At 40.9% G+C, this 25,818-nt stretch overlaps 1 protein-coding gene across 3 annotated transcripts in view; it reads left to right on the forward strand.

The window, feature by feature from the left end:
* LOC145361613 (RNA binding protein fox-1 homolog 2-like) overlaps window positions 1-25,818 on the forward strand; it is a 282,466-nt gene that overhangs the window by 130,524 nt on the left and 126,124 nt on the right. The window contains exon 1 of one of the 3 annotated variants that reach the window (XM_080217476.1): window positions 5,538-5,724. The exons of the other annotated variants lie outside the window; for them this stretch is intronic. Within the exon in view, the coding sequence (XP_080073602.1) occupies window positions 5,704-5,724 (21 nt within the window). The 5' untranslated portion in view covers window positions 5,538-5,703. Of the gene's footprint in view, window positions 1-5,537; window positions 5,725-25,818 lie in introns of those variants that run through there. 3 annotated transcript variants of the gene reach the window in all.

The raw sequence follows: 25,818 nt of genomic DNA on the forward strand, positions 1-25,818 counted from the left end.
CAATCTGTTCTGAGAATAGAAGGAGCTAGCAGGAGGAGGAGAGTGAACAAAGTCCACAGATGTGTTGTGACCAATGCATTGATGTAACTTTGAACAGTGGAACGGATGTACCAGTGCTTTGTCTGTTGACACGCGGCAATGCAAGAGGTTTCACTTGTATTACAGGTTTGTCACCAATGGACATTACACAATCAGCAGTATTCAAGTTGCTGCTGCTTGAAACAGCTGACAACAGAACAAGCAATGTTTTCAACTGGAGTCTGGCAATTCATTTTAAAATGATTTGTTGGAGGCAGAAGTGGCCATATTCATTTGGATGCTGGTTGGCAGAGCTTAGATTCCAGGCTGCATCAGACTGGCCATTCCAGTGATCTTCCGATTATTGTTAGGTACAAACCAGTTAAATAGTCACAAGCTGTGACTGTTAATGTAGAGCATTTTCTGCATCATTGGAGTTGGAAGCTGCTAATGCAGAACTGCATCGCAGATCATTTCCCCAATATAATGTTACAGTTCTAAGGTTTTTTTTTGCTAAAAGCACCTTGCAGTGCTTTGGTTTGTATACCTTACATTTGCTAATAAATTTTCTGTATATTTTAAATACAACTCTATGGTACAGTTGTATTCTTCCTGTTTCATGTACTTGATGGAAGTAAAGAGTTTCACAAATTCACTGTTCCAAAATCAAGCTTTCAAGGAATATTTTTATTTTATTTTTCTTCCTTTCAATCCTCAGGTCTTTGCTACTTGTGGGGGTCAGGCTTCATGGCCATCTACTAGCTGCACGATGCACGTTTGCACATTCTCCCTGTGTCTGTTTGGGTCTCCTCTGGGTGCTCCAGTTTCCTTCCACAGTCCAAAAATGTGCAGGTTAAGTGGATTGGCCGTGCTAAAGTGCCCCTTAATGCCAGAGGGACTAGCAGGGTAAACGTGGGGTATGGGAATGAGGCTTGGATGAGATCATTTTCGGTGCAGGCTTGATGGGCGCGAATGGTCTCTTTCTGCACTGTAGGAATTCTGTGATTCATTGAGTGTTAACATGCTGTTTTGACCAATAGTCTTTGTTAGCTAATAATCAGGAACAGAGTTCTTGAAAACAGACTTTCTAAATTGGACCACTAAAACTTAATGTCTGAGATTGTCTAACTCAGTGCTGACAAAAGGTTGAACCTGGCTCTTTCCTGTTCCATGTGGAAGGGTTTAGATTCTGTTTACAGCAAAAATATAGATCTAACAAATCATTCCATTAGCAATGGATGTTGTAAATATATTTAGTTATCTGGTAGATTCCAAGGTAAAGAATTTTGGCACCTTCTATTTGTGTCTTTATCGCACACTTTGGTTTCGAGGCAAAGCGTCAGCTAGCAACTTGTTCTGTGGTCTTGACAACTCGAATGCTAAGAGATAAAGATTACCGTGGCACTTGAACTCCAGTTGCCCCCTTTCACTGATATCAAGGTTAGAATTGTAACTGGTCCTTCTCAACTAGCAATGCACCATTCTGTATCAGAGTTACATATGATATTTTAGGAATGATACAGATCAAGAAGTAGAAATGAAATGATAAAATTGATGTAAAAATGGAAATGAGGGTATATACATTAGGAGGATATTCTATTATTTGGGAATGCCAGGCCAAGCGAGAAAACACAGTACTTCACGCATTGTGCAATTTTTATTACAGTTCCTTGTGATTTCAGTTTTTGCGAATGCAGCCAGATTTCAGAATTGATCTAATTGTATTACTGCACAGTCCTATTCAGAAGTTTGATGCACAGAAGTACATTATGTAGAGAGAAACCAAATTTCCAGCGCCACACACATGCTAAAGATAGGAAAGTCAGATGGACTATGTCCAAAGAGTATGAGCGTTGTAGTCAAAGTTACCAGTTTAAGGCCCTTGAAATGGGTAGTATCACTAGGCTAACAGGATAATTAAGTATGTTTGTGAGGAGAGAGAGTGAGCAAGTAGATATATGTGATATGTAATGAAAACTCGTTAAAATTTGAGCATATTAGTCTTAATGACCTGTAATTTTAAAAAAATTAAGTCGGTGTGACATGTTGGGGAGGAATTACCAAATTTCCCATTTACTCCATTAACACTTTCTAATTGGGTATTTAGTTATGAAAAAGCTGACTTGACACCAGCAGTTTAATCTCTAAGATATAACTAAGATATGGCGGAAATCCCTGCAGTGTAAATATTGCAAATGGGTAAGTAAAAAAAAACTTCCCAATGCTGTCTTCTGTTACGAACTGTGTCTAGACAGATCATATCTGTGATTAAAGTGAATGTGGTTGCTTAGACAAAGGGAAAATCAAAATGTTTATCGAGGATGGATTACTTTCTCCTTTGGTTGAAAATTCAGTTTAAATGCTCTCGGCTGTTTTTGAGGCTCGTGGATTTGCTTTCAGAAAAGACTTGGAAGCTTGAGTTTTTGGGGTAATTTTTATTTATAGTAATTTGGTTATTAAAGACTAAATAAATTGGTGCACAAGTGGATAAGTAGAAAAGCGTGAAGTGCTTTTGAGATGGGAAAGTAAAAGCGCAAAAAAATAGTGATATAAGGGATGGGGACCTGAGTGACTGAGAGTGGCTAAAGTTGACCAGAGGTAATAATGAAGCTTAATGTTTCAAAGGAAGTTCAGATATTTTGTGGCCCTTTTCTCTACACTGTTCATATGAGGCTGTGAATGCTCTGCCCCTATGTTCTAATGAGCTGTTCCTTCCTCCTCCCCTCCGTTGCCCCTGAGCCATCTATCCCTGACCCTTCAATCCCAGGAGCTTTCTGTATTTGCAAGTGTGGCAGCAAATTGCCCAATTATAGAGCTTGGTAAATTAACAAAGTAGTTTTACGCCCTATTCATATTTGACACTGTGAGATGTCGGAAATATTTCATCTGGGTTTTTTTAAAACTCATTCCATTGTCAGCTTAATAAATCTGAAGCATTGGCAAATTCGACCAAGTTTAGTGCGAGTATAAAATAGTTCTACTTTGTCCATTTAATGAAGCAAAATTGGAGATTTTTGTCTTTCCAAATTGTATTTGAGGATTTTTTAAAACCAGTTGTATCTGCCATCTTAAATTTTAGACTACAAAATGATAAAATTAAGTAATGCAAGAAAAGACTTGGATTTACAGGAGCCCCTAATTACCTCAAGGCGTCATATGTCCTATTAGTCAACTGAGTATTTTTGAACTGTAGTCATGTTGTAACAAGCTACAGTCAATTGCACTAAGCAAAGGCCAAATTAGCAATGTGATAGTGACCAGGTCATCTATATTAGTGATGTTGCTCTGGGATGGCATGCAGGGCTTTAGTTTAACATCTCATCTGTAAAATGGCAATTCCAAAAGTGCAGCTTTCTTTTGGGATGAGAATATCGGTCTAGATTTTAAGCTAATTTCTCTAGTGCTATATTTGCATCCACGTCAAAAGGTTGTGGGTCAAATGTGAATTTAAACCTGACACCCATAAACTTGGTTATAGGTCCAATCACTATTGTGATAGTGGTTGAAGTAATTTGAGATACTAATTAGTATTATCGCAAAAAACAAACTTCCTCTTTTCATTGTTAACTTTTATCGCCTCACTGTAATGATTCAGGTCAGAAATGCAAGTGTTTTATGGAGCCCATCTGGAACAGAAATTTTGCATCCTGAATTTGGCCAGGATAAGCACGATATGTTTATCTTCAGTTTTGAGTCAGATGACCCACTAAGTAGCTTTCATCAAACGAGGTTTAGTTAAGAATGTAGTTAACCTGTATGGAAAGAAAATTAACAATATCTTTTATCAATTACAAACAAAACAACCACGATAATGTATAGCCCTTAACAAATACATCTAAGATGTTCCAATCAAACCAAAACCGTCCATAGACAAAACCGTTTAAACAAGTTCAGCCCAGTAAAGCCTAATGCTCACACGATACTGGAATTGAGTTCTTTGGTTGGAGAATTGAAAACTCACTTTTTGAGGTAATTTCAATCACTTGGTTGCAGGATTTTCAATAGTCCTTTGCAAATTCATAGAATCATAGAACTAAGAATCCTACAGTGCAGAAGGAGGCCTTCCAGCCTGTCACCCACTCACCGAAAGAGTGGCCAGGCAGGCCCCCCTCCTCTGCTCTTTCCTTGTAACCCTGTGCATTCACTAATTTACCTAATCTACAAATGTTTGAACTATGGGAGGAAACTAGAGTCCCCGGAGGAAACCCACGCAGACATGGAGAATGTACAAACTCCACACAGACAGTCACCCAAGGTCGGAATTGAACTCGGGTCACTGGCACTGTGAAGCAGCAGTGCTAACCACTGTGCCACCATGCCACCCACAGTTGAGTTATCTACTTAGAAATTTCAACTTGTGGGCCGAAGGGCCTGCTTGTGCTGTAGTGTTCTATGTTCTAAATTACTTGCATTTATGTAGTGCCATTTGTTACCTTCGGATGCCCCAAAATACTTTACAGCTAATGGATTATTATTGATATTCGAGGTTTCTCAGTAACTTTGAGGGTTGATGCCCATTTAACTCTGGGTGAGATCTGAGCTCTAAGACTGAGAGTCCATGACTTGAGGCATTGACATAACACTCGGATATAAAAACACATTTTTGCCCATTGTTGAAAGCACTATGTAAATGCATGCTGTTTATCCCTACACCAGAATTATTTCCATCAGTATCATAGAAATGTAGAAACTAGAAGCAGGAGTGGGTCTTTTGGCCCTTTGAGCCTGCTCTACCATTCATTTTGATCATGTCCTTGTATAAAACACACACACTATTATATGAGTGTATACATTTCTTAAACATAGAAAATACTGAGGTTACTTCATAAACAGAAACAGAGTACTGATGTGGCAATTGCCACTGGGAGCATAATTTAAAGGCAGGGTTAATATTGAGAATATGGAGATGGATATTTGGTGATTATGATTTGAAGTTTGAAGCTCAAGTCTCATTCTTGCGTTTTTAAAGTTCTTGAAAGATGCAGAGCTGGAAAAAAAATTCTGCTCCTGAAGCAAAGCTTTGAGAATTAGTCAAATCCGCCTCTAATTCATTGAGAATAGATGATACAGTTGATGTGGCCACTGACTGTTTATCTTGAGTTACACAGACCAGGAGGCCCATGTTTGACTCCTGGTTCCTGGTTGATGTGGCTGATCCCAGCAAGGTTGACCTCAGCACGGCTGCTATAAGGGATAGTCTGCTGACCTACTTCGTAGCCTAGGCTCGTAACTTGAAGAATAGTCAATGAGGTCAGGTTTCGGAGGGTTTTTGTCCCTGAGGAACTGGATTGCAACCTTCGGGGGATAAGGAAGAAGGTTTAAGGGACATTGAGGTAAGGGGGTGGTAGGGAACAAAAATCATACCTTGGGCGAGAATGATTTTTTAAAAATGTCGTTGTTGAAACAGTTAACTTACCTCATATTCTGAACCCCACCCACCTTTGCTTGTCTTTTTAAAAAAGCACACTCGGGTTGAGTGAACTGCTGTTGTGCCAGTCAGAAATTCCCTTCAGGCTGAACTGTTGCTCACAGCAGCACAGGTGGGGTGGGAGCTGCTAAGGAGAGAGGGCTGCACCTAAAAACGAGGCAAGAAACTAGAGTAATCCTTTCAACCGACTTTTCTTCATGTGTGCCTATAGTTAGGTGACTTTGTGGTTGCCGTAATTGTGTGTGAATTCGTTCAAAATGCAGATGATGTATCTCTGGGTGAGTTTGTTTTTGATCTAAAGATTCCTCAAAGTTTGAAGCAATTTATGCAGAGGTTAAATAGATTTTAACAACTGTCTGTGGCTTAGGCAGTTGTGCTAACGTAAGGTACCATTGATTTAAATGATCAAAAATGCAAGTATCAGAATTAAGTATGTGACCATAGAAATTCTGCAATTTGGTGCACATTTTGAATTCTGTTTTTCTGTTGTCGATATCAAAACAATTTGCATAAAGTAGATGTATATTGTCGGGATTTCTGATGCTGCGTTATTCGCCTTTAACGTACTATCAGGGAATTTTGCATAAAAACAAAATGCTGGAAATACTCAGCAAATTTGGCAGCATCTGTGAAGAAGGAGAAAGAGTGTTTTGATGTCTGTGACTCCTTATCAGATCAAATGCAAGTTCATAGACCTGAAACATTAACTGTTTCTTTCTTCACAGATGCTGCCAGATCTGAGCCTTTCCAGCATTTTCTCTTTTATTTCAGATATCCAACATGACGTATTTTGATTTTCTATACATTTTACACACTTACTTTCTCAAGTTGTATTGTATGTCTTTACAGAAATGAGTACCTGAAAAAGGAAAAAGAATATTCCAGCCGCCCCCTCAATGTTTTTAGTTGTTCCCTTGGATTGTCTCACAAGTTTGCCCATGGGAGGCAAGAGTTGTGATGTGGAGATGCCGGCATTGGACTGGGGTAAACACAGAGGCAAGAGTTACTCGGGGAGACTCTGCGGATTTCTCCCTCCCTGTGGGGGAAACATTTTACCTCTGTTCACTGTTACCTTCCCTGCACGTCACAGCTGTGATCAGGAGCCTGGCCACCTGGGGACCTTGTATTTACAGACATGTGCCCGCTTACCTTGTCAAAGTGCTCACTGGGCTGTGCTGATTCATTTTGTTACAATTCCCGCACTTTAACCCCCGATGTTTCCCCTTTTGTGGATTTTTAATGTGTTGTCCTGTACTGTATTAGAGTTAGGAATCCTGGTTTGAGCTGTACCCCACAGGGGAGGGAGCAGTGAGCAAGGGTAAAGTGATCCCTCCACAGGGAGGGACAAACCAGCAGAATCCCTAAGCTATTCTTACCTCTGAGGCAGATTTGAGAGGGAATCTGAAATGGTTTGTTTATTACTGCAATACTAGGTTGAAAAAAAGAGAGCTTGCAAGAGATAGAACATAGAGTCATAGAGGTTTACAGCATGGAAACAGGCCCTCCAGCCCAATTTGTCCGTGCCACCCTTTTTTTTAAACTCCTAAGCTAATCCCAATTGCCTGTATTTAGCCCATATCCCTCTATCCCCATTGTATCCATGTAACTGTCTAAATGCTTTTTAAAGGACAAAATTGTACCCGCCTCCTTCTACCTCTGGCAGCTTATTCCAGACACGCACCACCCTCTATGTGAAAAAATTGACCCTCTGGACACTTTTGTATCTCTCTCCTCTCACTTTAAACCTATGCCCTCTAATTTTAGACTCCCCTACCTTTGGGAAAAGACATTGAGCATCTGCCTTGTCTATGCCCCTCCTTATTTTATAGACCTCTATAAGGTCACCCCTCAGCCTTCTACTCTCCAAAGGAAAAAGGTCCCAGTTTATCCAGCCTCTCTTTATAATTCAGTCCATCAAGTCCCGGTAGCGTCCTAGTAATTCTTTCCTGCACTCTTTCAAGTTTAATAATATTCTTTCTATAATAGGGTGACCAGAATTGCTCACAGTATTCCGAGTGTGGCCTTACCAATGTCGTGTACAACTTCAACAAGACATTCCAACTCCTGTATTCAGTGTTCTGACTGATGAAACCAAGCAAGCCAAATGCCTTCTTCACCACTCTGTCCACCTGTGACTCCACTTTCAAGAACATGAACTCCTATGAACATGTATTCCTAGATCTCTTTGTTTTGTAACTTCCCCCAACGCCCTACTAAGTCCTGCCCTGGTTCAGTCTACCAAAATGCATCACTTCGCATTTGTCTAAATTAAACTCCATCTGCCATTCGTTAGCCCACTGGCCCAATTGATCAAGATCCTGTTGCAGTTGGAGATAACTTTCTTCACTATCCACTCTTGGTGTCATCTGCAAACTCACTAACCACGCCTCCTATATTCTCATCCAACATCGGAACAGGAGAAGGGCATTTAGCAGCTCAAACCTGCTCTGCCATTCAGTTTGCTCATTGCTGATCTGAATCTGCACCCCATTTACACACCTTTGTTACGTTTTACTTAATACCCTACGTTCACAAAAATCCCATCAATCTTCAGCCTTGAAAATTTCAATTGACCTCAAGTGCCCAGAATTTTTTTAGGGAGAATTCCAGATTTTTACTATTGTTTGTGAAAGGGAGTGGGATATGAGTGGGAAAAAGGGTGTTTAATTTAGTTTTTAATCAGCAGCCTGAGGTGTTCCATAGTTTTGGGAAATGCACAAACAGATTTGTGGCAAATGATCATAAATAATGACCAGTTTACAAAGCCTGGAGAAAGACGTGAACGTTTTGAATCTTGTTTGAAAGTTAATTATGCATTTTTTTAGGCTTTCTTCTCCATACTTTGATGCTGTTCAACATTTGATGGTCCTTTATTTGACCTGCAGTACAAATTGATCTGTGTCCAGAACAGGCAATCTGTAACTACACGCTTGTGACTTCCAGTCAGTGTGTTTGCTGCTCACTGCTCTCTTTAATCTGAAGGATCGAGATTTCGAGTTAATAAAAATGGAGGAATCCCAGTTTACCCTGACACTTGCCTCACAGCGCCAGGGACCTGCGTTCAGTTCCCGGCTTGGGTCACTGTCTGTGCGGAATCTGCATGTTCTCCACGTGTCTGCGTGGGTTTCCTCCAGGCACCCAGCTTCTTCCCACAGTTCAAAGATGTGCAGATTGGATGAATTGATAATGCTAAATTGCACTTTAGTCTTAGGGGGAGCTAGTTAGGGTAAATAGATGTAGTTATGAGGATAGGGCCTAGGTGGGATCATTTTCGATGCAGACTTTGGTGGACCAAATGTCTGCCTCCTGCACTGTAACGATTCTAAAATATTCTGATTCCATTCTATGATTCTAATTTAATGTGAATTAACTAGTTCAGTTAATCAGAGTGATTTTTATTAAGTAGATGAAGTGATTGGAAAAAGATGTCAATGCCAGCAACATTTGCAGAAAGCAAGGTGTGCCTTGCATTCCATCAAGTACTTATTATTTGGGTTGGGTACATCACAAAACTCACAGAACTAGATTTGATCATATGGTTTAGTAATTAGAAAAAAAAGCATTTCTTTATTCTTTCACAGCATGTGGGTGTTGTTGGCTGGGCCAGGATTTATTGCCCATCCCAAATTACTTTTGAGAAAGTAAGCTCCACCTTGAATCACTGCAGTCCATGTGGTGTAGGTATACAGTGTTAAAGACTGAGTTCCTGGATTTTGACCCAACGGCAATGAAGGAACAGCAATGTAATCCTAAGTCAGGACGGTGTGTGGCTTGGACGGGAACTTGCAGGTGGTGCAGTTCCCATATATCCATGAACATTTGAATTAGGAACAGAAGTAGGCTATGCAGCCTCTTGAGCCCGCAGCGCCTTTCAAATAAATGCTGATGTGGTGATAACTGCAACTCTACATTTCTACATATTCTATTTTCCAGTTTAATGGAACCTTTCCTAAAGTAAAGAGGTCTTATTAATTTTATAAGACACGAGTTAGGCTGCATCTGGAGGACTGTGTCCAGCCGTAGGTGCTACAATTCAGAAAGGATGTGAAAGCATCAGAGAGGGTATAAAGGAGATTCTCAAGAATGATTTCAGAGATAAATAACTGTAACTATGAGGATAGATTAGAGAGATGCGTTTTCCTTGGTCAAAAGAAGGCTGAGAGGAGACTTGAAAGATGTACTCATGATCTTGAGGGGAATGGACAGGGTAAATGGTGAGAAACTGTTGCCTCTGAAGAGTACATGTTGCAGATTCAAAATGAGTAGCGATGACATGAGGAAAAACATTTTCACTTGAAGGATGGTTGGAGTGTGGGGCAAACTTCCTGAGAGGGTGATGATGGCAGGGTTGATTGAGTAATTCAAAGGGATTAGATTGCTAGCTGAAAAGATAGCAAGGTTACGAGGATGAGACAGGGGAGTGGGAATTGAGAAAATGCTCTTTCAGAAAGCCAGTGCAGATTTGATGGACTGAATGGCCTTCTGCATTGTATAAATTCTGTGATTCTAGGGAATTTTGAAATATTAAAACCAATGCATCCACTACTTCACTAGCACCTCTTTTAAGGCCCTAAGATTTGCTGCCCTTGTCCCTCTAGGTGGCAGAGGCTGTGGATTTGGAAAGTGCTGTTGAAGGATCCCTGGTGCTTGCTGCAGTCCGCCTTGTAGATGATTCATAATGCTGCCACATGTGTTGGTGGTGGAGAAATTGTTTAAGGTAGTGGCCAATCAAGCACACTGCTTTGTCATGGATAATGCCAAACTTCTTATGGGTTGCTGGAGCTGCACTCATGCAGTGTAGCTAATTCCATCACACACCTTGCTTGTGCCTTGGACAACTTTGGGGAGTCAGGAGGTGAATTATTTGTTGCAGGATCCTGTACCTCTGACTTGCTCTTTAACCATAGTGTTTATGTGGCTGGACTTGTTCAGTTTCTGGTCAGTGGTAACCCCAGGATGTTGACAGCAGAGTTCCAGTGATGGTAATGCCATTGAATGTCATGGTGAGATGGTTAGATTGTCTTTTGCTGGTGGAGATGAGTGACCCTGGTGGAACCCAACTGAACACCACCAGGTTTTTGCTGAGTAAGTACTGCTTGAGAACACTTTTGATGACTGAGAGTAGAGTGAGAGGCCAGTAGCTGGCCTGGTTGGAACTGTCCTGCCTTTGCGTACATGACTTATCTGGGCCATTCTGCACATTGGCGGGCAGCTATTATTTGTGTAGCTGAACTGGAACAGTTGGCTAGGGGCGCAATTAGTTCTGGAGCCCAAGTCTTCAGTATTATTGTCGGAATGTTGTCAGGGCCCAAAGCCTTTGTAGTATCCAGTGCCTTGATTTCATGTGGACTGAATTGAATTGGCTGAAGACTGACCTGTAATACTGGGGACCTCTGAAGGAGGCAGAGATGAATCATCCACCTTTGGCTGAAGATGTTGCAATACTTCAGCCTTGTGTTTTGCACTAATGGGCTGCCATTATTGAGGGTGGGATATTTGTGGAGCCTCATCTCCCAGTGAGTTGTTTAACTGTCCACTTCACGTCAGGATGTGGTGGAGCTACAAGCTCCAATCACATCTGTTGGTTGATTGCGTAGAGCTGCATATTGCATGCTGCTTCCATTGTTTGGAATGTAAGTAGTCCTTGTGTTGTACCATCACAGGTTGACATCTCAATTTTAGATATGCCTGATGCCGCTCCTGGCATGATGTCCTGCACTCTTCATTGAACCAAAGTTGATCCCTGGCCTGGTGGAGTAGGGGATATGCTGTGCCACATGGTTACAGATTATAGTTAAAAAAAAAAAGCTGTTCAGTAATAGTTTTTATCTTTGGTGGAAAGAACTTTGTTTAATTGTTTAATTGATAACAATGAGGAAAAGTTTAGATATGCAAAACAGAAAGGAAAATTGAATATCAGCAGCCACTCATTTTCACAGTAACTTCATTGCAATGTTACTGTAAGCCTAGTTGGGACACTAATAAACTTTAAAACTTTAATATTTTCTAAGGCCTTTTGAAATCAACTTGTTTGTATTGGAATGCCACTTGTAAGGATTCTTTCTTTCAATGTTAAGTTAAACTGTAATCACGTTCACACTTGTAATATGGAACTGCTGGTATTTATGGAGTAAGACTTGTATGTTAGAGTGTTGCACATTGTTGTAACATGCCATTTGGACAAGCGCAATTACTGCCTGAGGGTTTTTTATTCAAGTTTTAAAGTTTTTTTAAAGTTTATTTATTAGTGTCACAAATAGGCTTACATTAACACTGCAATGAAGTTACTGTGCAAATCCTCTCGTCGCCATATTCTGGTGCTTGTTCGGGGGCATTAAGGGAAAATTTAGCATGGCCGGTGCACCTAACCAGTACACCTTTGGACTGTGGGAGGAAACTGGAGCATCCAGAGGAAACCCATTCAGACGTGGGGAGACCGTGCAGACTCCACACAGACAGTGACCCAAGCTGGGAATTGGACCCGGGTCCCTGGCACTATGAAGCAGCAGTGCCAACCACCATGCCACCCTAATAGAAGGTATATCGCATCACCATTTATACACAGAAAAACCTTTAGATTCTAATATTATGATGCTGCTGCCCACTCTGTGCACATCTGGATCAGATGAACCAGCCTCTAATCTTTGCCTGTGTTAGCAGATTTAGGTTTGGGTGCTGTAGTTAGTTGCACTGCACTAGGTTCGTGAAAGGGAGAGCTTAGCGGGGTTTTGTCTAGTGACAACTCCTAACAGGTGCTATGAATGGACTGAGGGAAGCAGAATATCTTCACCCTCATCTAAAATAGGTAGAGTTAAAATAGAAACTGGCCTTTCTATTAGGTTTTAAAATGAAGGACAGGAGGAATTGTCTGTTGTAACCATCCCCTGCAGGTTGCTGGCTCTGAACTTTAGGCTGATTAAACTGTAAATTGAAACAAAAACAGAAAATGCTGGAAAAATCTGAGGGTTTGACAGCATCTGTGGGGAGAGAATAGAGCCAACGTTTTGAGTCTAGATAGCCCTTCGTCAGAGCTAAGAGCAAAGAGAATCAGCAGAGCTTTAAATACTTTCTTGATCACCAAGAGGAAATGGAAAGCAATAACTGTGCACATGGTGAGAGAGACAAATGGAAGTTCTGTTGGAGAGAAGAGCAATACTACTTCAGGAAGGGCATTACTGGAAGAGAAGTGGCAGTGAGTTAAACAGAGATAAAAGCAAAATACTGTGGATGCTGGAATCCGAAACAAAAACAGAAAATGCTGGATAATCTCAGCAGGTCTGACAGCACATGTAGGGAGAGAATAGAGCCAGTGTTTCAAGTCTAGATGATCCTGTAAATTGAACTGTATGGTGCTTGGCTTTTATCAGATATTTGAGATTCTGGTATAAAATGTCTTTTAATAAACTGTGTTTTTGATCATGGACGGTTTACAACAGCCTTTGAAGATCTTGAAACAAAAATTTATTGAATAACAATAGAAAATTCGAGTGTTACACATCTGAGGAGAGAGGAATGGTTAATGTTTCAGGTCAATAACTTTTGATTAAAACTCTTTCTTCCTTCACAGATACTGCCTGACCTACCGAGTATTTCCAGCATTTTCTATTTTTGCCCCAGGTTTCCAATATTTTGCTTCTGAAAATATTCAGAGAGATTGTTCTGTAGTTTTAAAGCATTGTCAGAATATTCAAATTCCATTGTTGAACTGCAAATTAGTACAGTCTGTTTACATGCTCTATAGTGAAAGCCTGAGTCTTGGTGCTTATCAGATTCCGCTGTTCCATATCCAGCTGCAAACCATTGACAATACTTGGTTAGGAAAATGGGAGGTTTTGTTAATTGTATTTCTCCTTTTGGTAAATTTATTTCAATGACTTAAGAACAGAGCAGCATGTAAAGTTAAATAAAGACTGGCATAAGAACATAAGAAATAGGAGCAGGAGTAGGCCATCTAGCCCTTCGAGCCTGCCCCGCCATTCAATAAGATCATGGCGGATCTGTCGTGGCTCAGTTCCACATTCCCGCCCTCTCCCCATAACCCTTAATCCCCTCGCTTATCAAAAACCCATCAACCCGCATCTTAAAAATATTTTGCGAGGCAGCCTCCACCACTTCAACGGGCAGAGAATTCCAGAGATTCACCACCCTTTGAGTGAAGAAGTTCCTCCTCATCTCACCTTTGAGACTGGGAGCAGGATCAAAATGGAAGTTCTGTGATAGGGCAGAAGATGGGAGACATTCTATGATAAAAGAGTTGGTGCAGAACCAAAGGTGATGATGGGATACATAAAGAATCAAAGTGTCAGAATTATGAGTAACTGCCATGGGAGGCAAAAACAGGAGAAAAATAAAGTTAAGCCAGAAATATGCAAAGGAAATCAAATGGGAGCAGAGATAACTGCCTGAAATTGTTGGACTTAACATTGAGACTGCAAATTGCCCATCAAAAGACCATGTGTTGTTCTTCAGATTTATATTGACCTTCATTGGAACGCTGCAGTAGGCCAAGGACAAAAGAGTCGGTGTGAGAGCAAGATGGAGAATTAAAATGACAGGCCATAGGAAACATGCTTGCAGATTGAATAGGGGTGCTGTGCAAACTGCTCACCCAATCTGTGTTTGGTACCCCTAATGTAGAGCAGATTGTAATGTGAACAGTAACTATTATCTTTGTTTTGGGAGAGAGCCCTGAAGTGGTGACCCATAGCTTTTCCTACTGTACTCATTTTCTGCTGTACCTTTCATGATGCCACATCAGGAAATTGTGTGCCGTTTTGGTCTCCTTATCTGAGGAAGGATGTGCAGAGCTGGTTTACCAGACTGATTCCTGGGATGGCGGGACTGATGTACAAGGACAGGTTAAGTCGGTTAGGAATATATTCACAGGAGTTCAGAACAATGAGATGGTGGGGCTGCGCAGAACCAGGGGTCACAGTCTAAGGTTACAGGGCAAACCCTTTAGGACTGAGATGAGGAGAAATTTCTTCATCCAAAGAGTGGTAAGCTTGTGAAATTCACTACCACAGGAAGAAGTTGAGGCCAAAACATTGTTTTCAAAGAAAGAGTTAGAAATAGCCCTTGGGGTTAAAGGGATTAAGCGGGGGGGGGCAGGCTTGAAGGGCCGAATGACTTACTCCTGCTCCTATTTCCTATGTTTGTATTTATTATGCTAGTGAGGCACGGGGAGGCAATGAGAGGAGGTCATATTTTCTGTGCCCACAGTCTTTGCTCTTGGTATTCATAAATCTTGAATCCTGGGTGATGTGTAATTTGCACTCGGAGTGCCAGTCATCTTCTGCTGATGATCCTGTCCAAATAATGGTACATTATAGTGACAGGTCCCTAGAGGAGGTTTATATAAACTGGCATTGCTGACCAGCGAGGGGCAGTCTGAAGGCTGAATGCCTCTAGCCAAAATGAGTTGCGGATGATGACACGTGTTTGTGTGGTTGATCCTTAGAAAACCACCTCCTCAGGTGCTCTGTGTTCCTCTGCCAGCACTAACACCACTTCATTTATTGCAGCATCATTGCCAACGTCAGGGCTGCTGTTTCTGTTAGATCTGCACTATAAAGAAGGGATCAGAAAAATAAGTGTCAGTTCAGAGTCTAGCTAAATGTGGAATTGTAAGTGGCAGTGAAGCAGCTTCCTGTAATCTGCCTGCTTATTGACCAGTCAGTTGAGTTTAATCCCATTAGGAAGGAACTAGAATGTTTCATAGCACTAATCTACGATTAACTCAACCTAGCTTGTTTCCACTGAAGCCGCTTGTTTAAAAAAAAAGATTAACGTTAAGAGATTAAAAAGAACTGTTTGCATCTACATCTCCTGAAGCACTTCTTATGTAAATATTACACACAAGGTTTTGAACTGCTGCGCTTCCAAGGTGAGTGTATTGATGTGGAAGTATGCAGCATTGTAAACTCGTAGGGTGCAGGCTCATGCTGCCAATATGATGCATTCTAGGTTGTTTGGAACTCCCTGTGAAAACGATAAGGCAATGGACCTGGGGTTCCTAAGCATGAGATTGCCAATGCTGCTTTGACATATTCCAGGGCATCCAATCATGTCCTGATAGCCATGTGGTCTTCAATCACCTGACATCTGATCATTTGACATCTGCCTGCAGTTTGGAAATGTTAATTGCATTATTGCATCACAGTTTTAAATTCAGACTTACACTGGTACGTGATACCCATCACTGGACAGTGCTGAACCTTTGTTTTCAATTTCAATGCTACATGAGAGTTAACATTTGGGATAAGAACAGAAAATGATGGAAATAAATTATCTTCAGGAGTTTGCTTTTGTTTCAGTAAACCTCACCCCTCAATATTAAATAGCATTATTGTTACTGAATCCCCCAAAATCAAGATCCTGGGGGTTACCATTGACCAGAAACTGAACCGGACCAGCCATATGAATACTGTGGCTATAAGAGCGGGCCAGAGGCTGGGAATCCTGTGACGAGTAATTAATTTCCTGACTCCCAAAAGCCTGCCGGCCGTCTCCAAGGCACAAGTTCACTTGCTTGGATGAATGAAGCTCAGACAACACTGAATAAGCTATCCACCATCCAGGAGAAATCAGCTTGTTTGGTTTGCACTCCATCCACAAACATTCACTCTCCACCATTGATGAACAGTGGCAGCCGTGTGCGTGTCTACAAGATGTACTGTAGGAACTCAGCACACCATGATTAATTGGCACCACTCAGGCAGCACCTTCCAAACCCACAATCTCTAACATCTAGAAGAAGGGCAGTAAACAGAACACATCACCTGGAAATTCCCTCCAAGCCACTCACCATCCTGACTTGGAAATGTATTACTGTTTCTTCATTGTCACTGGGTCAAAATCCTGGAACTCCCTCCCTATCAGCACTATGGATTTGTCTACAGCATTCGGACTGCAATAATTCAAGAGGCAGCTCAGCACCACCACCACCACCTCAAGGCAATTGTGGATGGGCATTAAATGCTGGCCTGGCCAGCGAAGCCCACACACATCCCATGAATGAATAAAATAAATTGTGGTTGAGCAGCAGAGATATTAAAATTATCTTTCATAATTGGAAAAGTGGTGTCAGTTAATCATGGTGTGCAGTTTCAGCGCTATGCTTAACTTACTTCCTGCTATTCAGAGCAGGATTAACATTCTTGGCTATTACTGCAGTAGTTAAGTGCCCATCAAACAGCTCGAAGTACAAACTGGTGATCGCAGGTGAGTCCTGATTGGCCAGATTTCTGCTGGCAAGGCTGAAAAATCCACTTATCTGCTCCAGATTCATACGGCAGAAAGTGCAGTAGTTAACATTGGTATTAGTTATCCTTAAAATAAAAGTGACAAGATTGCATCCTGATTTCTAACAGTGGAAAAATTGCTAATCAATTTCAATGGAAGAAAGCTTTCAAAGATGGGTGTTTCCTGTCCCCCGGCTATCTTTCACAGAGACAGTCACTACATCAAAAGGCTGCTTGGGGGAAAAAGACAGTCAGTTTTATCATTTAGATTTAGCAGCACTAAAAAGAACAGCCTGACCTTTCCAAAATGCCTGCTAATTTTCCCATTGAAGCTAGAATCAATCTCTTGAAAAAAAACTGAAGCCTCCTTTTTGCAAGAATGAATTTGAATGCTTCTGTACAATTTGATAATCCTTCTTGAAATGTGCCATTTTGCTAAAACATATTTGAAGTTTAGTCAATGCATTTTTTCAATGCAAAGTTTCATCTCATCAGATGGAACTTTACATTCTTTTGTTGAGTGAAGAAAAATAAATTGCTAAATTCACAACCAATATGCAAGGAATCACTTCTGTGATTCTTGCCTGTTCCCTCAAATGGACAGACCAGAGTTCAGCAGTGCATTCTGAGCGGGAACGCTGACCATTATGTCCCAGAATCTCAGAACTAATTTGATTTCGATTGGAAGAAAGATTTAATAAATTTAATCACTGAAAATTCCCTGCAATTTTGTCCCATCTCTAACCTGTGAGACATGAAAGTGCAAGGCTGCCAACTAGAAGTGCAAATAACCTTTCTCCCATGTTAGCAGCTGTGCCTGGGAACTCAGTCCTCCATTTCAGGAGGGTTGGTAACCCTGTTTTTGTGTTCTAGTTGTGGGAGACTGAACTGACTGCATTCCCATCTACCCTTGTACATAACCAGTTTATTGGAAACAGGAGAATCTGTGCATGCATGGGTGACTGTTGTATTAGTCACTGCACATCTAAAACAGTCATGTCATGTTGCCTGCAATAACTTTCACTTCAGGCCACCAAAGAGCTGAATCCAGCACTGTGCCTTTAATACTGAATCTGGGAGCTAGTGGCAGACAACCAAGTGCTTCCTGTTTGGAGATACTATAAAACATTTCAGTTGCCCAATTAAGGAACAGTATTTAACAGCACCTCAGGAGAAAAGGTCTTCCTTTTCTATTCTCCTCTCTCAACAGCTTTGGTCCTTTGCAAACCTCAGCACTGTAAATTAGTTTCGTTCACTTTGTGCTATGGATTTAAGTGAACCTTACAAAGAATGTGACCTTTTTTATATCAACAAACTTGTGTGTGTGCTATAAATAGGATGTGATGGCCGGCTGTGCATTATAACTTGTCAGCCTCCTGAGTGGATATGCAATGTGCGGTAGATTAAATTGTTTCAGTTATCTGGTCAGCTTCACTTACAGGAATGAGTCTTGTTTCATGACTGCTCATTATACATCCAGGAGATACTTCTGAAGCAATTTGCCCATATAAGTGTATTGTCATAGTACAAAGTAAACCCATTTTGGGAAAGGGATGATGAAACATCCACTCTATTCATGAATAAGGAAGAATTTATCTGTGCAGCACCGGAACATTGAAATAGTGCAAAGTATCCCCAGGGCTGTCAGCTAATTGCAGTATAATGCTGGTAAGAGTACTGACAATATTTTTTGAAAAATTAAGTGAGCAATTTTAATGTGCTGCTAAATAACAATGGAGGATGATTATATGCTTGAAAAAGGATTATGTAAATCAGGAAGTAGTAATTGGTGAGGAAGAATAGATTGAGAGGAGGTTTTGAGGTTCAAGGTAACGAGGAGTTAGGAGTAGGATATGGTGCATGTGTTTTTATTTCAATCTCTGATGCAGTGAAGAGGAAAACCATGTGTGGTGGTGAATTTCCAAAAATGTAAAGTTTGAAGGAACTGGGGCAAACATGGTATTGATTTCTTTCAAAAAAGAAGCAAGTGGAGTTGAGACAAGGACAGTATTTCAGGAAACATGTACCTTGTCCCAAGGTTAGGAGGGAACAATAGTGAAATCCTGAGTAGGCACAAGAGAGTGTTCATTTGGGTTTATTGACTGAGTAGCATACAGCAGAGCTAGATTGTTCAGTGTAATGGAAGGAAATATTTGTTTAGTGGGAATCTAGAACACTCTCCCTCAAAGTTGCTGAGCCAGAGTATCGAGTGAAAAATTCAAAACTGAGGTATAGATTGTTGTTGGGTAAGAATACTGCAGGAATATAAATAAAGTTCAAGTCACTAAATAGAGTTGGGTGTAGATCAGCCATGATTTAATTTATTAAGGGAACAGGTTTGAGGGACTAAATAACCTCCTATTCCTGTGCCTTGTTCAAGTCCGTGTTTTGTATCGTTTTTCCAAATTGCAACTGCAAGATTATTAACAGTTAAGCCCAGTGAACTGTGGCTTTTCAAGGTGCTGTAACATAGAGGTGAGTGTCAGGAAATTCCCATCGTTCAGCTTCTTTATAATTACAGCTGAAAGATGGATGGTTGTCAATGTGAACAAATCCAGAAAATGTAACAAACATTGGAATTGATATCCTTGCATTTAAGAATATCCCTATTTCAGAATTGCTCTCAAACCTCTACTCTTTTTGACAACTATAATTCCAGCTTAAAACGGAAGGTCTAAGAAACACAAACATTGTGGTGATTTATTTTAAAGATATATTAAAGTTATTAAATTTAAACATAGATTGGGGACTATCATTGTTTCGGAGCTTTGTATCTCACCCCATACTGCCAGAAGGACTTGGAGGATGTGCTCCTGGCAAATGAGGAGTACGGGGAAGGGATGGTTAGCTTACACTTATACCTGAATTATGGACAGGTATAAGAGATAATGAGAGTCTAATGGAATACTAGCCATCATGTCTTGAGGACTGCAATACAAGAGTTTGGAAGACAGGCTGCAGTCATGCAAAACCCTGGTTCAACCACTCCAAAGATTGTAGGTTAGGTGGATTGGCCATACTAAATTGTCCCATAGTGTCCCAAGATATGTATGTTCGGGGGATGAATGGGGTAAATATGGAGTCAGGACGTGGGTAAAATGCTCTTTTGAAGAGTCAGTGCAGACTTGATGGGCCAATTGACTCCCTTCTGCACTGTAGGAATTCTATGATTCACAATGTTTATTTCTGGATATTGCACACCAGGAAGTATATAACATAAGAACATAAGAAGTAGGAGTAGGAGTAGGCCATCTTGCCCTTCGAGCCTGCCCCGCTATTCAATAAGATCATGGCTGATCTGAAGTGGCTCAGTTCCACTTTCCTGCTTTCTCCCCATAACCCTTAATTCCCCTGTCTACCAAAAATCTATCTACCTGTGTCTTAAATATATTTAGCGAGGTAGCCTCCACCACTTCAACGGGCAGAGAATTCCAGAGATTCTTCACCCTTTGAGTGAAGAAGTTCCTCCTCAACTCTGTTCTAAACTGAACCCCCCCCTCTTATCTTGAGGCTGTGCCCTCTGGTCCTGCTGTCCTTTTTGAGCGGGAAGAATTGCTCTACCTCTAACCTATCCATCCCTTTCATTATCTTATATGTCTCTATAAGATCCCCCCTCACCCTTCTAAACTCCAACGAGTACAGACCCATATTTTGGCCTTGATGAAAATGTCTGGAATTATGCCAGGGTGCCAGGAGTTAAATTGCAAGAAGAAATGGCACTAGAGTTGCATCCACTCATATTTAAATTAATTAAGGGTGATTTAATCAAAGTTTCAAGATATTAAGGAGCATGGATGGATAAGGTAGAGCAAAACTATTTCCGCTGGAGGGGGAATCTAAAACAAAAAAGCACAGTCTAAAAATTAAAACCAGAACTTTCAGGAGTGTAATTAAGAAACATTCCCACATTCAATGGGTAGTAAATGTTTGGAACACTCTTGCTCAAACAATAATTGAATCAGTTTTTAATGTGAGACTGATAAATATCTTAACCAAAGTTATTGAGGGATATTGGGTCAAGATAGGTATGTGGAGGAAGGCCTCAGATCAGCCGCCATGATCTCATTGAATTGCTTTGAAGGGCTAATTGGTCCCCTTCTTTCGGTGTTTCCTTCAGGTGGTAGATAATAGCTTTCCTGAAAGGAGTGATTCTTGATTGGATTACACTCCCACAGGTAATGGTTGCCCTTTGTAACATCAGCTGCATGACCATTTTATGTCTGAAAAATGTATGTCGGAACCTTTGGACGGCATCACAATCATGATCTCATATACATTGCTTCTAGTGTACTTTCTAATGGTAATCTGTTATTAAAGATCAGAAACAGGAATTCCAGCTGATCACTCAGGCGCTTTTACACGCATGCACAGAGCGAGGCCTATTGTAGAATCCCAACCATGGCCCTGGTTAACTAGGTGAGCACCAACAGGGATGAAACCGTGGGACCTTGCAGCCTGCATGATTTAATTACATTCCCTCCTTACCATCAGGAAGCAGTTAAATACTTTCACGAAATACAGAGGGTTTCAGCAAGTTATGTAATTATATTGTGGTTTGGGACATTGCATCCTCCACCAGTCTTCTCTATTCAGGGTATTCATGGTGACAGTGGGGCTAGTGCTCATGTGGCAGCGTAGCATAAACGCAAAATGCTGCAGATGCTGGAAATCTAATGTAAAAACTAAAAATGCTGGAAATATTCAGCAGGTTAGGCAACATCTTTTGAGAGAAATAAAATTAACAGTTTAGGTCAACCTTTCACCTGAACACTGTAGGATTATGTGCGGGATTTTTCTCCCAACCTGCGATTTGTTTTGTGGTAGCAAGAGGTGGTATGCGCTTGCTGGTTTATAGTCCTACTGTTGTCAATGGGGTTTCCTGTTGAACACATCCCTTGCCACCCTGGCGAGGGTGCACTGTCAGTGGGACCATAAGACCCCATTGGTGTGAATGGTAGCAAGGTTTCGGCAGTTGGGCTTCATACAAAAAAGCTGTAATTTTTTTTAAATTAATGATTAAAATTAAGTTTTTCTTGTGTTATGACAAACTATCAACAGAACCTGTGTAGCTAGTCAAACCAATTTCCAGGCCATTATCTGTCTTATACCATAGTTAAACTCTGAAGACTTTTATGTGGTATTCTGATTAAGCTCCAGAGTACTTGCATGGATAGCACTTAATAATTTTCCTGGAGATTTTTTCCATCCTAGATGTTTTTAAAATCAAGAGTAGCTTGTCATGTTAAATACATCGCACCATAGGCCTGCCTATGTTGAAGCTATTTATAATGTATTGTCACTGCTGACTTCATACTGAGTAAGGGGACAAGTGAGGCCTTAGACTAATTATAATCCAGAGTCCATATGTGGTTCATTTTAATTGAAGATTATCTAGACTTTTTAGATGTATATTTTGAACTGTGTGGCTGCAACTGCAGTATGAATTAACTTAATCCACTTTCCATAGTTAATCCTGATGCTTTGGATACATTTATACTTAGGCAGATTATATTCATTCCTGAAAGAGTTTTGCCTTCTGTTATTTCAGTATAGGTTTTGAGAGATTGATCAGAAGAATAACCAGTACAGTCAGTACAAGATATGGGATTCAGCTGCTAGCCATTAGCAGCATTAGATGAGATTGATTCAACTGATGTAAAGATCATGCATTGCTGGAATTTCTGGTCTGCGAACCAGATTCCTTAATTGCAAACAGCAAGTAGTTTTGTAACATCAAAGACAGTGACTAAAACTATGTGCTTTGGTCGCCAAGTTTTTGTTTCAGCAAAATTACTTGTGTGCCATTTTGCATTCACCGCATACAAATGAATAATTATGTTAATGAAGGTATGACCTCAGAATAAATCCATTCTTCTATCCAGTGAAAGATAACTTTTGTGTCAATGTCAATTTCTCAGATTTCCAGGGTTGTTAATTTAAAAGTTTAGTAATGTGTTGTGCTTTGTACACCATCTCATGCTAAACCAGAAGTAATTATAATTGTGATTTTAGAACTTCATTTTCTTTTGTGTGCTGCCTAGGCTAGCACAGACATCACTGGCCAAATGGCCTCCTGCACTGTAATCATGCTATACATTTATATACTGTACTTAAGAGATGATTATTAATGTGTTTAGAAATGTGCACAGATTTACTACCATCTGTAAAGCTAATTTGGAGAGAATTCTGGACAGCTACATGTCTGCCTGGATACGTGCTTGTTTGCTGCTGCTTGGTGAACTGGTGAATATTTCTGTGGGAGGCTGGATGATTTGAAGACCTGGTCACAATATGCAAATTAAATGTGCCTCATTTGCATACAGTACTATAAGTAATTTTTTTGGGTCTAAGGTACATCTTCTTGAGTATAATTAACCACATTGCAGTACTTTTGAGGGAAAGGTTTGACAATTATGGAGACATGCATTACATCTTTGACTGGAATTCTGTTGGCTAAAGTGTGCAGGATAGGTTCATCGATAGCTCCTGCTCAGCACTGCTGCCAGCACATCTGCACAGTCTGAATTGCTTGGTTGTCAAATGAATCAAGTACTTTTTTTCTGAAGGATTACATGAGCAGTAAACATTAGTTACTTTAGCCAAATTAGGGAATTTCATTTGCCAAGATATAACTGGAGTCAGAATCAAGTCGCCACTATAATAACAAAAATGGCATGTGGAAAGAAAGTATCTACTTATATTTCAGTAACTTCTTTTACACAAGGGTGTTAAGCTGGAAAAACAACACCCCAGATCTTTGTGCCCAAGACCTATCATCTGGGAAATGGATAGTGCTAGCAAGACCCTGGTGGGGGAAAATATAAGGGAGGAGAGAGCTTGCTGAGAAGCAGAGATACTTGTTTACAGGGGTCATAATGATGACGAACTGTTTCATCTAACTTTATTGTGCAACTCCTAGTGGCTTATACCGAGTCCTGCTTGCTTGCTTGCCCATTGAATCATGTCATTGGGGAAGATGGAGTTTTTCCCGATATATAAACTGAGCTTAGTGAATAGTTGCTGAATCTCCGTGTGAGAAAAGAAAGTAAAAACTCGCATTGATATAGCGCATTTCATGAGCACCATGTCCCAAAGTACTTTGCTGCCAATAATATATTTTTGAATTGTAACCACATCCCAAAGATGTGCAGGTTAGGTGGATTGGCCATGGTGAATGTGTGGGGTTGTGGGAAAGGGCAAGTTAGCTTGGCAGGAGTGCTCTTTTAAAGGGCCAGTGAAGATTGGATGGGCCAAATGGTCTCCTGAACGGTCGGGATTCTCTGGAAAAGGCTGGTTACCTAGTCGGTCACTTGGAGGTGAGGCCTGTGGGAGACGCTACCGAAAAATATCCAAGTAACATTGGGAATTAGGAAGGGGATTTTGTGAGCATACTTGCCCAGATGATGGTGGACATTGGCAGTGTCTGAAGAGACGGATGCACATCAATGAAGCAAGAGGGACTGTCCATCTTCACTATGAGATGGCAGCAATTTTCACACAGTAAGTTCTCACAAATAGCAATGAGATAAATGATTAAAAATCTGATTTTGATTGTGTTAGTTGACTGCGTAGGGAGAAATTTACTGAAGGTTACAGATCTAGTGGATGTTATCTACCTGAGTTTTTGCAAGATGTTTATTACTGTCTGATGTAACACAATGTACAGCCCGATTAGAGGGATGGCTGGACAGGTGTATTGCTGAAAAGCAAATAGACAAGGATAGGTGAGTGAGTGTCAGTGAAAGATATCAAATGCAAGGGGCATGCATGCGGCAGGTTGTAGTGGGCTGCTCTTGGACGTTGCTTCGGGAGTTGCCTATTGCTTCATGTCATTAGTGTGCTTGAACTGGACCATCTCGAGGGCAACATGACAGCTCAGAGACTATCTCTGTTGCTGTGCGGACACATGGATTTGGGCCTGTGTCTGTGGGAGTTTGCACGTTCTCCCCGTGGTTGCGTGGGTTTCCTCCGGGTGCTCCGGTTTCCTCCCACATCCCCAAAGATGTGCTTTTAGGCTGATTGATTGGGTACTAAATTGTCCCTAAATTGGACCTCCCTGATCCTCGCACATTAGGCGTAGGCTAAAATCATGAATAGGACACTGAGACAGTGGGACGGCGGCACGGGCTCGTTGGGCCGAAGGGCCTGTTTCCCGTGCTGTGTTGTTCTTTGTTCTTTGTTAAAATCCTATCCTTGCTAGTTGTGACTTTTTTCAGTGGCAGTCGTTGCTCAGTTGGAAGCAGTCGTGCCTTTAAGTCTCAAGGTTCTGGGGGTTCAGGCACCATTTCAGAATTGAGCACAAAAGTGAAGGCTGTCACTCAGTCCAGTGCAGTATTGAGGGAGTGCTGCATTGCTAGCTTGCGGATGAAATGTGAAACCAAGTCCTGCTGCACCCTTTCATGTGAACATAAAGGAGTAAGAAGCCTCACAACACCAGGTTTAAGTCCAGCAGGTTTATTTGGTAGCAAACGCCAGTAGCTTTTGGAGCATTGCCCCTCTATCAGGTGAGAAAATTGGCTACTTGTTTCTTTCATTACAGCAGTGACTATGCCTCCAAAGTACCTGGTTTAAAGTGCTTTGAGTCATACAGTGCATATAAATGCAAGTCTTTTTTAAAGACCTGGATAGCATTACTAAGCTGCATTTGTTCCCTTCCCATCGCTAGTTGTAAAGATGGTGAGACACCTTCTTAACAGTTTACAATTGAATGGCTTGCCCAGCCACTTTAAAGAGCAGCATCAGTATGGTGTAGACTAGATCCATTGCTGAATGCGCTGAAATCTTTTGATTGTGCATGCAGACTAGGCCAGGTAGAAATAACAGCTTCCTTACCATGGCAACTCTCTATCATTTTATCTGGTGCTAGCCCACAAATGAGCAGATAGAATTTATTCAGGTTCACAGTTTACCATGGTATGATTTAAACTCATGATATGCGGTTTTTTTTCCTGAGTACTGTAGTTTCTAAATCACGTGGTACATCGTAGATGTTGACTATGTCAAGTCTGATTATTGTTCTAGCCAAGGAATAAGTGGAGAGATGGACACAGTTGGGAGCTAAACTCAGCCTCGGTCTAAAGTCACCTTGTGTTCAAGATCTTGATTAGTGTCTAAGGAATTCTGCTGTAA

Source organism: Carcharhinus amblyrhynchos, chromosome 35, assembly GCF_965287045.1.
Source record: "Carcharhinus amblyrhynchos chromosome 35, sCarAmb.v2.hapA, whole genome shotgun sequence".
Lineage (NCBI taxonomy): Eukaryota > Metazoa > Chordata > Chondrichthyes > Carcharhiniformes > Carcharhinidae > Carcharhinus > Carcharhinus amblyrhynchos.